The following is a 14,437-nucleotide window of genomic DNA, read 5'->3' as shown; positions in this document are numbered from 1 at the left end:
CATTTCCGATCAATCAGTTATATGGCGGCTATAGGATATAGTCGTCCGATCCTTATGAAATTTGGTAGGTCGGATTAATTGGCCAAAAATAAAACTTATAGAAAATCTCAACTTCCTAACTTTAAAAACACCAACATTATGGCTTTTCCGATCGTTCAGTTATATGGCAGCTATATGATATAGTAGCCCGATCCGGGCTAAGTCGTTCCGACTTATATACTACCTGCAATAGAAAGACAACTTTTGGGAAAGTTTCAAGCAGATAGCTTTAAAACTGAGGGACTAGTTTGCGTAGAAACGGACGGACGGACAGACGGGCATGGCTATATCAACACAGGAGGTGATCCTGATCAAGAATATATATACTTTATAGGGTCGGAAATGTCTCCTTCACTGCGTTGCAAACTTTTGACTGAAATTATAATACCCTCTGCAAGGGTATAAAAATTAAGATATATGCTTGTAATTAAAATTGTAATATTTAAAAGCAAGTAAAAAGGGTAACAATTAATTTTGTATATAAACCAAATAATGGTTTTTTAAAAATGAAAAAAAAATGGTTTTTATATTTCCAGTTTAAAAGAGAGAAACCATATTTAAAGGATCATTGTTTTAAAACAACCATTTAAACACTAGCCAGATGTATATGAAAGTACCAATTTGTATCGATGCATAGTAGTCCCCCTAGATAATTTTTTCCATTTAAAAATCAACATGTTTACTTAGTTTTTCTTACGCTATAAACTTTATTAAAATATATATCAATATATAAATTGCTCGCGCTTAAAAATTAAGGTTTACGCCTGGAGTTAAAACAACATGTACATATCTATGCATGTTTACTTGCTACGACCAATAAATATAGATATTTCTCTCTTACATCCTAGATGATATAATATGCATTACATCATTATCATGCGTCCTTTAAAAACTACAACAAATTGAGCAAAAATCTGTGTTAATTGCACAAAAAGCGAACATTTAAAGTACATTTCTTAGCATGCAAATTACTCATATATTTTGCTAGCTTCGATTGAGAAATTTTTTGTTGTGGATAATGGTTGGTAGTGATAGTGTTGATCTTCATGTTGTGGTTGCTGTCGCAGCTGTTGATTGATGGGTTGGAGAAAAATGCACCTTGCCTTCTTCCGGGCTGCGGCCTAGCTTTCCCAGACTTCGTCCCGCTGTTTGGCAGCTAACAGTTTGCGTTCTGTAAAGAGATTTTGGATAGAATAAGTAGGGGAAGAGCTTGGCAGAATAAGATATGAGCTACGTTGCCCCTTGGAGGTTTTAAAAATCGACCAAACATTTAGAATTGTCAATATATCATAGCAATTTAATTCCGTATCCCAGCTTGTCAACTAACCTTTGGCTTCACGTAGTACCCGCCTCTCGTTCTCCCGCTCCTGCGGCGCCGTGGGCAGTTTTACCCCCAATGCGCCGGAAACCAGTCGCCGCGCCAAGGCCGTGCATGTTTCCGGACGCTGGCGATACGGCTGCAATGATACGGCTCCGGCCTTCTTAGCCTTCAGTCGTGACTCCAACGTGGCCTCCGCCAGTGGCTTCAACTTGACAAACGGATGTCCCATCGTCAGCACCTCAGCAGCTGAGAAAAATATTATTCAGTTGAAATACGGAATCAATCTTCGATTAGAAAACAAACCACTCACCAATGCGGGAACTACTGAACACAGCTAGGGCGTGAGTATCGTCCACCCATTTAATGTCAAAGCCACTGCCCTTGTACTGGGCAAAAAGCATGAACAGGTCGGGCGTTTTGAACTCCACTGGGAAATTGGATACCTCCAGAACGTGGGGAAACTCCTCTTCGTTCAGTAGTTGTTGCTTGATGTGAAAGACCTGGGTGGATTGCAAAAAAAATAGTATTTACATTATCAAAAATTAAAAAAAGACTGTAGTTAATAGTAGTTCCTCTACTTACTGTATAGTCCATTTTGGGCAGCTCTATTTTGCACTTGCCAACAGATTCACTCAGTTCTTGGAGAATCTTGGGATCCAAGCAGTCACCACTTTCATCAAACATGTTCTCCCAGTCGTCCTCGTCCTCCTCGTCATCATCTTCAGTGGTGCTGTCTGCAGGTGGTTTCGCTGTGGCTGATGCTAGAGGAGATTGGCTTGCCTTGGGTGTCGCCGTTTCGATTTTTTCGGGAATCTCTAGCACATCCGAGACGAATGTTTGTTTCATGATGCGACGATTGCTGCGATTGATTTCCTAAATTGACAAGGAAAGCAGAAAGGTTAATCTCTTTACTGGTTTCAATGAGGCTGTAACTTACCTTTGAGGCTCGCTGCAGTTCGCGCACATCGTTATCACATTTGGCGGCCTCCTCGCCATTGGTTGTCCTGGGCACCGCCACATCCTCGATGCGCAATGGCGGCGATGGCTGGGACCTGCCGTTGCTGGTGGATTTGTTACCATTGCCTGGCTTTGTACGCTGGGCTCCACTCATGATCTGTGAGGAAATAATCTTTGGATTAGATATGTAGACTGCAATGTTTATCGCGTGATTTTTAAAACTTGATCTAAAGTTACTTGTTGCAAATGATGAGATTTAAGTGTATTCTTAGTTCGAATTTAAAAAAGGTCAATCTATTTATACTTTGTATTTGTTGTTTCTCACTTTATCTGAAACTTGCGACAGCTATTTATTTTATGTTACATTTTTCAAGCAAATGCTAATTGATGATGGAAAGTAGTTCTATTTACAACAATTTATATATTTAAGTGAATATTTTAAGTAAATTCTGAATTGAAATAAGTTTGGTATAGCAATTATAATCGGTTTTTGAGCACACACCTCCTTATCACAGTCCGCTGGCTTGGCCGGTCGGTTCTCTTGGTTTAATTGAGTATCGTTTTCAGTTCCTGATATAACGAGTACAGTGGCGTTATCGGCTGTTGTAGATGCAGATATAGAGTTCGATTTCTTGCCGCGTTCTCTGCGCTCGCGATGCGATTTCGATTTCTTCGATTTGGACAGCTGCTGACCGTTGGCGTCGTCCGTCTTGCTCGAGTTTGTATCTGCAACTGGTGGTGATTCCACTGTCGTAATTGCCGCTGGTGCTGCTGTTGCTGTTGTTACAACCGCTGTAGCTGTTGTCGTTGTAGTGGTCGGTGGTGTGGTTTGACTGCGACGTGCCCTTGGCACATAAACAGCGCGATCGGGACGGCGTTCGCGACGAGTGGCCGCTGCTGAGGAGTCCGCCTGTTGCTCTCTGCGAAACAGCGGAGCAAAACACAGGTAACCAGAAATAAAAGAAACGATAGGCGATTAGCTCACAACAGAATTTCGTCAGTTTCTGAGATACACACACAGTCGAACATCCATAAGAAAAACAATAATACTTATGCTAGTTTACAAACTTTGGAATAAATGGAATAAATTAGATTTACAGAAAACACTTCTAAACAAGAAAGGAATAGGGTCGTATATGTGCCCTAAGCAGCGCTGCAAATATTTGACTAACATGAATATGGGTCAAAATATTCATCAACATTGAATTTAAAACTTTGAATGCAGATTTTTAGAGGATCAAATCACTATTCATTAGAGGTATGCCACTTTGGAATCGGATTAAATTTGGTAAAGTTATGGACTCTCGAAGTCCAAATTTGAGTCACCCTTTTACAAGACATCGGAACCCTAGAAATAACTAACATGAAAATGGGTCAAAAATTTGAACAACGTTAAAATGAAAATTTTGAATGCAGTTTTTTTGAGAATCAAATTACGAGTCTTACGAGATATGCCACTTTCAAATCGGATTACATTTGGTAAAGTTATGGACTCCGGAAGTCCAGTTGTGGGTCACCATTTAACAACACATCGGAAACTTGGAAATAAATGACATGAAAATGGGTCAAAAATTGGAACAACGTTAAAATGAAAATTTTGAATGCAGTTTTTTTGAGAATCAAATTACGAGTCTTACGAGATATGCCACTTTCAAATCGGATTACATTTGGTAAAGTTATGGACTCCGGAAGTCCAGTTGTGGGTCACCATTTAACAACACATCGGAAACTTGGAAATAAATGACATGAAAATGGGTCAAAAATTGGAACAACGTTAAAATGAAAATTTTGAATGCAGTTTATTTGAGAATCAAATTACGAGTCTTACGAGATATGCCACTTTCAAATCGGATTAAATTTGGTGGAGTTATGGACTCCGGAAGTCCAGTTGTGGGTCACCTTTTGACAACACATCGGAAACTTGGAAATAAATGACATGAAAATGGGTCAAAAATTGGACCAACGTTAAAATGAAAATTTTGAATGCAGTTTTTTTGAGAATCAAATTACGAGTCTTACGAGATATGCCACTTTCAAATCGGATTAAATTTGGCAAAGTAATGGACTCCGGAAGTCCAGTTGTGGGTCACCTTTTGACAACACATCGGAAACTTGGAAATAAATGACATGAAAATGGGTCAAAAATTGGACCAACGTTAAAATGAAAATTTTGAATGCAGTTTTTTTGAGAATCAAATTACGAGTCTTACGAGATATGCCACTTTCAAATCGGATTACTTTTGGTAAAGTTATGGACTCCGGAAGTCCAGTTGTGGGTCACCATTTAACAACACATCGGAAACTTGGAAATAAATGACATGAAAATGGGTCAAAAATTGGAACAACGTTAAAATGAAAATTTTGAATGCAGTTTATTTGAGAATCAAATTACGAGTCTTACGAGATATGCCACTTTCAAATCGGATTAAATTTGGTGGAGTTATGGACTCCGGAAGTCCAGTTGTGGGTCACCTTTTGACAACACATCGGAAACTTGGAAATAAATGACATGAAAATGGGTCAAAAATTTGACCAACGTTAAAATGAAAATTTTGAATGCAGTTTTTTTGAGAATCAAATTACGAGTCTTACGAGATATGCCACTTTCAAATCGGATTAAATTTGGGAAAGTAATGGACTCCGGAAGTCCAGTTGTGGGTCAGCTTTTGACAACACATCGGAAACTTGGAAATAAATGACATGAAAATGGGTCTAAAATTGGACCAACTTTAAAATGAAAATTTTGAATGCAGTTTTTTTGAGAATCAAATTACGAGTCTTACGAGATATGCCACTTTCAAATCGGATTAAATTTGGCAAAGTTATGGACCTTGGAAGTCCAGTTGTGGGTCACCTTTTGACAACACATCGGAAACTTGGAAATAAATGACATGAAAATGGGTCTAAAATTGGACCAACTTTAAAATGAAAATTTTGAATGCAGTTTTTTTGAGAATCAAATTACGAGTCTTACGAGATATGCCACTTTCAAATCGGATTACATTTGGTAAAGTTATGGACTCCGGAAGTCCAGTTTTGGGTCACCATTTAACAACACATCGGAAACTTGGAAATAAATGACATGAAAATGGGTCAAAAATTGGACCAACGTTAAAAAGGAAATTTTGAATGCAGTTTTTTTGGGAATCAAATTACGAGTCTTACGAGGTAGGCCACTTTCAAATCGGATTAAATTTGGTAGAGTTATGGACTCCGGAAGTCCAGTTGTGGGTCACCTTTTGACAACACATCGGAAACTTGGAAATAAATGACATGAAAATGGGTCAAAAATTTGACCAACGTTAAAATGAAAATTTTGAATGCAGTTTATTTGAGAATCAAATTACGAGTCTTACGAGATATGCCACTTTCAAATCGGATTAAATTTGGTGGAGTTATGGACTCCGGAAGTCCAGTTGTGGGTCACCTTTTGACAACACATCGGAAACTTGGAAATAAATGACATGAAAATGGGTCAAAAATTGGACCAACGTTAAAATGAAAATTTTGAATGCGGTTTTTTTGAGAATCAAATTACGAGTCTTACGAGATATGCCACTTTCAAATCGGATTAAATTTGGGAAAGTAATGGACTCCGGAAGTCCAGTTGTGGGTCACCTTTTGACAACACATCGGAAACTTGGAAATAAATGACATGAAAATGGGTCAAAAATTGGACCAACGTTAAAATGAAAATTTTGAATGCAGTTTTTTTGAGAATCAAATTACGAGTCTTACGAGATATGCCACTTTCAAATCGGATTACTTTTGGTAAAGTTATGGACTCCGGAAGTCCAGTTGTGGGTCACCATTTAACAACACATCGGAAACTTGGAAATAAATGACATGAAAATGGGTCAAAAATTGGAACAACGTTAAAATGAAAATTTTGAATGCAGTTTATTTGAGAATCAAATTACGAGTCTTACGAGATATGCCACTTTCAAATCGGATTAAATTTGGTGGAGTTATGGACTCCGGAAGTCCAGTTGTGGGTCACCTTTTGACAACACATCGGAAACTTGGAAATAAATGACATGAAAATGGGTCAAAAATTTGACCAACGTTAAAATGAAAATTTTGAATGCAGTTTTTTTGAGAATCAAATTACGAGTCTTACGAGATATGCCACTTTCAAATCGGATTAAATTTGGGAAAGTAATGGACTCCGGAAGTCCAGTTGTGGGTCAGCTTTTGACAACACATCGGAAACTTGGAAATAAATGACATGAAAATGGGTCTAAAATTGGACCAACTTTAAAATGAAAATTTTGAATGCAGTTTTTTTGAGAATCAAATTACGAGTCTTACGAGATATGCCACTTTCAAATCGGATTAAATTTGGCAAAGTTATGGACCTTGGAAGTCCAGTTGTGGGTCACCTTTTGACAACACATCGGAAACTTGGAAATAAATGACATGAAAATGGGTCTAAAATTGGACCAACTTTAAAATGAAAATTTTGAATGCAGTTTTTTTGAGAATCAAATTACGAGTCTTACGAGATATGCCACTTTCAAATCGGATTACATTTGGTAAAGTTATGGACTCCGGAAGTCCAGTTTTGGGTCACCATTTAACAACACATCGGAAACTTGGAAATAAATGACATGAAAATGGGTCAAAAATTGGACCAACGTTAAAAAGGAAATTTTGAATGCAGTTTTTTTGGGAATCAAATTACGAGTCTTACGAGGTAGGCCACTTTCAAATCGGATTAAATTTGGTAGAGTTATGGACTCCGGAAGTCCAGTTGTGGGTCACCTTTTGACAACACATCGGAAACTTGGAAATAAATGACATGAAAATGGGTCAAAAATTTGACCAACGTTAAAATGAAAATTTTGAATGCAGTTTTTTTGAGAATCAAATTACGAGTCTTACGAGATATGCCACTTTCAAATCGGATTAAATTTGGGAAAGTAATGGACTCCGGAAGTCCAGTTGTGGGTCAGCTTTTGACAACACATCGGAAACTTGGAAATAAATGACATGAAAATGGGTCTAAAATTGGACCAACTTTAAAATGAAAATTTTGAATGCAGTTTTTTTGAGAATCAAATTACGAGTCTTACGAGATATGCCACTTTCAAATCGGATTAAATTTGGCAAAGTTATGGACCTTGGAAGTCCAGTTGTGGGTCACCTTTTGACAACACATCGGAAACTTGGAAATAAATGACATGAAAATGGGTCTAAAATTGGACCAACTTTAAAATGAAAATTTTGAATGCAGTTTTTTTGAGAATCAAATTACGAGTCTTACGAGATATGCCACTTTCAAATCGGATTACTTTTGGTAAAGTTATGGACTCCGGAAGTCCAGTTGTGGGTCACCATTTAACAACACATCGGAAACTTGGAAATAAATGACATGAAAATGGGTCAAAAATTGGAACAACGTTAAAATGAAAATTTTGAATGCAGTTTATTTGAGAATCAAATTACGAGTCTTACGAGATATGCCACTTTCAAATCGGATTAAATTTGGTGGAGTTATGGACTCCGGAAGTCCAGTTGTGGGTCACCTTTTGACAACACATCGGAAACTTGGAAATAAATGACATGAAAATGGGTCAAAAATTTGACCAACGTTAAAATGAAAATTTTGAATGCAGTTTTTTTGAGAATCAAATTACGAGTCGTACGAGATATGCCACTTTCAAATCGGATTAAATTTGGGAAAGTAATGGACTCCGGAAGTCCAGTTGTGGGTCAGCTTTTGACAACACATCGGAAACTTGGAAATAAATGACATGAAAATGGGTCTAAAATTGGACCAACTTTAAAATGAAAATTTTGAATGCAGTTTTTTTGAGAATCAAATTACGAGTCTTACGAGATATGCCACTTTCAAATCGGATTAAATTTGGCAAAGTTATGGACCTTGGAAGTCCAGTTGTGGGTCACCTTTTGACAACACATCGGAAACTTGGAAATAAATGACATGAAAATGGGTCTAAAATTGGACCAACTTTAAAATGAAAATTTTGAATGCAGTTTTTTTGAGAATCAAATTACGAGTCTTACGAGATATGCCACTTTCAAATCGGATTACATTTGGTAAAGTTATGGACTCCGGAAGTCCAGTTTTGGGTCACCATTTAACAACACATCGGAAACTTGGAAATAAATGACATGAAAATGGGTCAAAAATTGGACCAACGTTAAAAAGGAAATTTTGAATGCAGTTTTTTTGGGAATCAAATTACGAGTCTTACGAGGTAGGCCACTTTCAAATCGGATTAAATTTGGTAGAGTTATGGACTCCGGAAGTCCAGTTGTGGGTCACCTTTTGACAACACATCGGAAACTTGGAAATAACTGACATGAAAATGGGTCAAAAATTTGATCAACGTTAAATTGAAAAATTTGAATGCAGTTTTTTTGAGAATCAAATTACGAGTCTTACGAGATATGCCACTTTCAAATCGGATTAAATTTGGGAAAGTAATGGACTCCGGAAGTCCAGTTGTGGGTCAGCTTTTGACAACACATCGGAAACTTGGAAATAAATGACATGAAAATGGGTCTAAAATTGGACCAACTTTAAAATGAAAATTTTGAATGCAGTTTTTTTGAGAATCAAATTACGAGTCTTACGAGATATGCCACTTTCAAATCGGATTAAATTTGGCAAAGTTATGGACCTTGGAAGTCCAGTTGTGGGTCACCTTTTGACAACACATCGGAAACTTGGAAATAAATGACATGAAAATGGGTCTAAAATTGGACCAACTTTAAAATGAAAATTTTGAATGCAGTTTTTTTGAGAATCAAATTACGAGTCTTACGAGATATGCCACTTTCAAATCGGATTACATTTGGTAAAGTTATGGACTCCGGAAGTCCAGTTGTGGGTCACCTTTTGACAACACATCGGAAACTTGGAAATAAATGACATGAAAATGGGTCAAAAATTGGACCAACGTTAAAAAGGAAATTTTGAATGCAGTTTTTTTGGGAATCAAATTACGAGTCTTACGAGGTAGGCCACTTTCAAATCGGATTACATTTGGTTAAGTTATGGACTCCGGAAGTCCAGTTGTGGGTCACCTTTTGACAACACATCGGAAACTTGGAAATAAATGACATGAAAATGGGTCAAAAATTTGACCAACGTTAAAATGAAAATTTTGAATGCAGTTTTTTTGAGAATCAAATTACGAGTCTTACGAGATATGCCACTTTCAAATCGGATTAAATTTGGCAAAGTTATGGACCTTGGAAGTCCAGTTGTGGGTCACCTTTTGACAACACATCGGAAACTTGGAAATAAATGACATGAAAATGGGTCAAAAATTTGACCAATGTTAAATGAAAATTTGGAATGCAGTTTTTTGAGAATCAAATTACGAGTCTTACGAGATATGCCACTTTCAAATCGGATTAAATTTGGCAAAGTTATGGACTCCGGAAGTCCAGTTGTCGGAAACTTGGAAATAAATGACATGAAAATGGGTCAAAAATTTGATCAACGTTAAATTGAAAATGTTGAATGCAGATTTTTAAAGAATAGAATCACAAGTCTTTAGAGGTTATGCCACTTTGGAATCGGATTAAATTTGGAAAAGTTATGGACCAGTCCAATTTTAAGTCACTCTATTACAACACAACGGAAAATTAGAAATAACTAATGGTTTGCTCGCCTTAACGTGCTAGTTCTTTAATGTTCCTACCTGTTGGGGGATCCTATAGAGGTAGGATTTGTAGTTGCAGATGTCGCTGTTCCTGCAGCTGTTGTTGTGATTATTGTTGTTATTGATTCGTTCGCTGCAGCTGCTTCCTCGCTGCTGCTGTTGTTGTTATTGCTATTGTTGTTCCTTAAGGCTGGCGGTCTGTATAAATCCACCGAGTTCGATTTGCTTACTGCAAGATAAACAGGTAGGTAACCATTAATGTGATACTTTGGAAGAGAAAAACATGCAGATGATATACTTTAAACGAGACAAAGAAAGAATAGGCAGAAAGATCGCCGAATGAGAGAGGCAAGCAGATGATTAGCAACAATAGTTGGCAAATGTACAAAACAAACCGAAAAAATAGAGACTAAGGTGAAGCAACGGATTCGGCATAAAATAAATTAAAACAAAAATTCACTTATGTCGACCCAATTTTTCATGGCATGCTTTGGGCCCGATATTCGTGAATGTCAACATGAGACTTGGCAGGTGGATCCCAGGTGGTAAAGGGGAGGCAGGGGGGCGGGGCAGCGTTAGTGAGCGTGCGCAGCCGCGACCAGCTGAGCGTCTACCTGGTGAAGCCAAGTGAAGTGAAGTGAGGTGAGGTGTGTGATGCAACAGCACCAAAAATCCGCTCGAGAAAGAGGGCGACCTTGAATGAACGGTCGACGGCACTGCTTGCGTCGCTCAGCTGGCATCTGGTTAATTTTAGTTAAATATTTTATTCGCTTTACCCTTAGCTAGAAAGTATACATTACTTGTGTTGGAGGCGAAATTAATAAATCAATTAAAAGATTGAATACATAGATTACCAATCATATCAATTAAAATACCGCAACAATAATATAATCTAATATTTGGTTTTTTAAATTGAGAAATATTTATTTGTTATGATGGAACAAACTGCTTTGTTTTTGTATATTATGTTTAGCATTCATTACCTATTATAAATATTAAAAAAATTCAAGGTCAAGATTTTTTAATATAACTCCTTAAAAAAGTGCAATGTTATGAAACAAAAAATATCATACATTTTCTTTAAAGATTTAATTGATATGTATGAACAAAAGTATTAGGGAGAACGGGTATATCTTTTTAAATTTAAAGCAGAAATATTATTAATTTATTATTATAAATTGAACCCAAAAACTAGAGTATTGTCCAGTTCGTTGCATTCACACATGGCCATATATATTTTGATTTCTTTGTTTTGCATTTTCTGCGTATTTGCAAACATTTAAATTTATGGCCGCTTGCTAAACTCAAATGCCGAAACGCTTCGCGCCGAAATGTGATTAAAAACAAAACAGCCTTTGTTTATTTGCTTAGTTAAGTATTATCTACTCACATGGTGTTTCGCTGATATGCTTCTTAACGCCCATCTTACAGAGCTCCGTTGTGTTTCTTCTGCTGGCGCTGCTGCTTCTGCCGTTCCCGTGTGAATTGTTGTTGCTCCGCCAGCTCTTCGCTGCCTCCTTATCTCGCTCCCTCTCACGGGTCTGCTGGTACCGCTCCCGCTCCTTATCCCTCTGCTGCTGCTGCTTGCGGCTGTTAAATATTAATGAATTACTAATTAATCAATTCAAAACATTTTCGGAAGCTTAAAGAGGGTCTGCACTTTTGATCAAAGCTTATGGTATTTCCTCGGACAAGCATGTATTTTATAAATTACGGAAATTGTTATTTATATTAATGGTCTTCCTCTTTATTATTTTATTGGGATTAAACCATTTTTTGTGTAATTTTAAATCCTTTAAGATCCTTTAAATGCTATCAATACTCACGCTTCAAAACCCTGTGGATCGAGGAGTTGGTTGCGAAAACACAGGACTGTGCGGCGCTGCGGCCCTTGGCCCACTGAGAAGGTGAACAGATCGTACTGCTGGCGGTATTTCTCACATGTTTGGTGGATGAGATAACGGCGGTAATTGCCCACAGGTGGAAAGAGCAGAACGCTGTAAAGAAAGGGAGAAGGTGAATAAACTATTGATCAATGTCGATTGCGTGAGTGTGTTTTGATGAGTCGTTTATGCGTGAATTCCATTAACGCTAATTGGGGGAATTGAAAACATTCCTGATAAACAACACACACACTTCTAATAAAGAATGTTCTTCGCTTAAGTTAACAAAACAGACTGAAACATTTGTGGTCAGTACTTGGAAATTAAGAAAACAGAAAATGGATTCTAAAACATTACTGTTACATTTTGTTTTCAAATTAATAATTTTTTCAGCTGCTCTAAAATACAAATTTGTAAAGTAGAGCCGATTCCAAAGGTAAAAATTAAATATATCAATTATAACGGTATCCATCATTACATTCACTTTAATATTATTTTATTGTTTTCATTATTATATTAGTGTACTTAATTGTTTTAGAACTGAAGATGTTATGGCTCCGCATAAACGAAGTTAGAAAGACGACCAATTAGACCAGAATTCATAACAGGTTGTTGGGAATTCTCACCCAGAAGAGGAAGCACAAGACCTTAAGAAGAGGGCCAAAACAAACACAAAACCGAAGCTAAGCACGGCTTGTAAAATGTATTACGTAACGATGGTGTAATATTTAAAAACTGAAATTTCTATGCGGCGTAGCGGTTGTTTATCGCGCGGCGATTAATTGTTTATTAAGCGCGGACTGAATGCAAAAAGAGCATGAAGCCCCCACAAAATATTGGTGTTAGTTGGCGCAACTGCAATGCGGAAAATGGCATATCTTATTGTTGTTGTTGCTGTTGCAGCTGGGAAAACTCGAAATTGTGCAGAAAAAAAGAAGCGAAAAACTGGTAATTTCTGCACGAAAGGCACACAAAACTCGTACTACTTCTCCATATTGTTGTTGTTTTTTTTTTTCTGTTGCACATTTCCGTATTACCATTGTTGTAACGGGACTTGGTTACAAGTCTCTATCTCTCTCTTTCTAACAATGTCTTTATTTGTTGTTTTTAAAGGTGAGCAGGGGGATAATATTTCTCTCTCCCTTGCTCACACAAGCAGAGTCCACAACACACACACACACCTACGCACTTGATATTCTCGTGGCAAAAGGTTCTAAACTGAATTCTTTTCGTCGGTATGATTCTTACCCACTACTTAGGCGCTTCTTCACAAACAGCTCAATATCACAACCGACATTATGCACAAATTCCTGATCAATAAGACTTAAATTATTTGCGAATGCCTCCAGTTTATTTAAAAAAAGTCGCGACGACGAAAAACCCGACGTCGCACGCACACACACAGTTACACAGTTAGAACTATTGGTGATACTCACAGGTTGGGGAGTCATCGATGTTTTTTCCGCGATTAGACATCGATGATTCGCTACGACTATCGATGTTTGTAGGCGCCAAAGCTAAAAAATATGAATTTGTTGTTTTCTATTTAGCATTTTGCGTTTGATATGGCATAATACTTTTGTTGATTTCAGATGTTTTTATGGCTCCTACCATGCCTGCTAAAAAAACACTTAATTTCGCAAAACCATTTCATTTAGTTAACAAATCGCACTATTCCCTTATTTGCTTGGGTCTTCTTCAGGATGCAGAGCTATTTGCAGACTATTTGGCGTATTTAAGTCATTGGTGGGAAAAATAAAGGAATCCTTACCAATTTGACCGACTTTTTATTTTTGCTTTCAAACATTGGTTGTTATCGACTATCGGTTCTTGCATATATCAAGCAAAGACCTAAACCGTTACTATAAAAAAACCAATATCCCCTTAACGCTTTTTTAAGTTTACAAAATTCAAAATTTAAGTTTATTTCACATTATTTAATCGAAGCAGTACTGTTATGTAATAAATCGTTTATCCACCCAAATTCTTGAACTATAATGTTAATACATTTTTTCTTCCTTATTCCCTTTTAAAAATACATTTTTTAAAAATACAAAGTTTCAAACAAAAGGCTTCTGCATATCCATATTTTGAGATGTACAAATGTTTTAAAAAAAATTAAAAGATGTAATTATTTAAGCCTAGTAAGTATTTTTATTTGTGAAAATCGAGTGCTTTAAATATTTTATACCGAATGACTATTAAAAATAGGTTAAGTAGTTCATTTTACAAGCTTAGTGGCTTTATACTTCCTCCATTGAGCTACTTTTTTTTTGACTAAACACTGCAGAGTTTTCGCTGCCAATATTTGAGTAGGTGCTCAAAATTAAATTTTGCATAAACACGAACGTCCGAACGGAAAAGCGGGGGGAAAACCTGTCGCTCACTCCTTTTCCGCTTTCACGGCTGTCAACGGGCTATCGCGTCCTTGACACCTCCCAAGCCACCAAAGCACCCGAAAACCACCCACTTGCACCACCACCCACTGCCATTTTCTAATGGCTCTGTTCGGGAAACTCGCTGTTTGCGCCCGGCAAATGTTTATTTATGAATTTCTTTCACTTTCGCTCCTGCTCTTTATGGATCGAAGTGTCACC

General features: G+C 37.2%; 1 protein-coding gene across 1 annotated transcript; it reads right to left on the bottom strand.

Moving 5' to 3' along the window:
* Nucleotides 1–722: 722 nt before the first annotated feature.
* Nucleotides 723–13,239, bottom strand: LOC108047460 (R3H and coiled-coil domain-containing protein 1). Its single transcript, XM_017127652.2, has 10 exons — nucleotides 13,089–13,239; nucleotides 11,784–11,954; nucleotides 11,348–11,547; nucleotides 9,997–10,186; nucleotides 2,820–3,237; nucleotides 2,298–2,474; nucleotides 1,943–2,233; nucleotides 1,671–1,860; nucleotides 1,367–1,606; nucleotides 723–1,210 (listed from the first exon to the last, which is right to left on the bottom strand). The coding sequence occupies exons 3-10, from the start codon at nucleotides 11,379–11,381 to the stop codon at nucleotides 1,161–1,163; spliced, it is 1,590 nt and encodes a 529-aa protein (XP_016983141.2). The 5' UTR covers nucleotides 11,382–11,547; nucleotides 11,784–11,954; nucleotides 13,089–13,239; the 3' UTR covers nucleotides 723–1,160.
* Between the last annotated feature and the right edge of the window lie 1,198 nt (nucleotides 13,240–14,437).

Source organism: Drosophila rhopaloa, unplaced genomic scaffold (genome assembly GCF_018152115.1).
Source record: "Drosophila rhopaloa isolate 14029-0021.01 unplaced genomic scaffold, ASM1815211v1 contig_163, whole genome shotgun sequence".
Lineage (NCBI taxonomy): Eukaryota > Metazoa > Arthropoda > Insecta > Diptera > Drosophilidae > Drosophila > Drosophila rhopaloa.
Note: the sequence above shows the minus strand (reverse complement) of the source record. Positions and strands in the feature narration are given on the sequence as shown.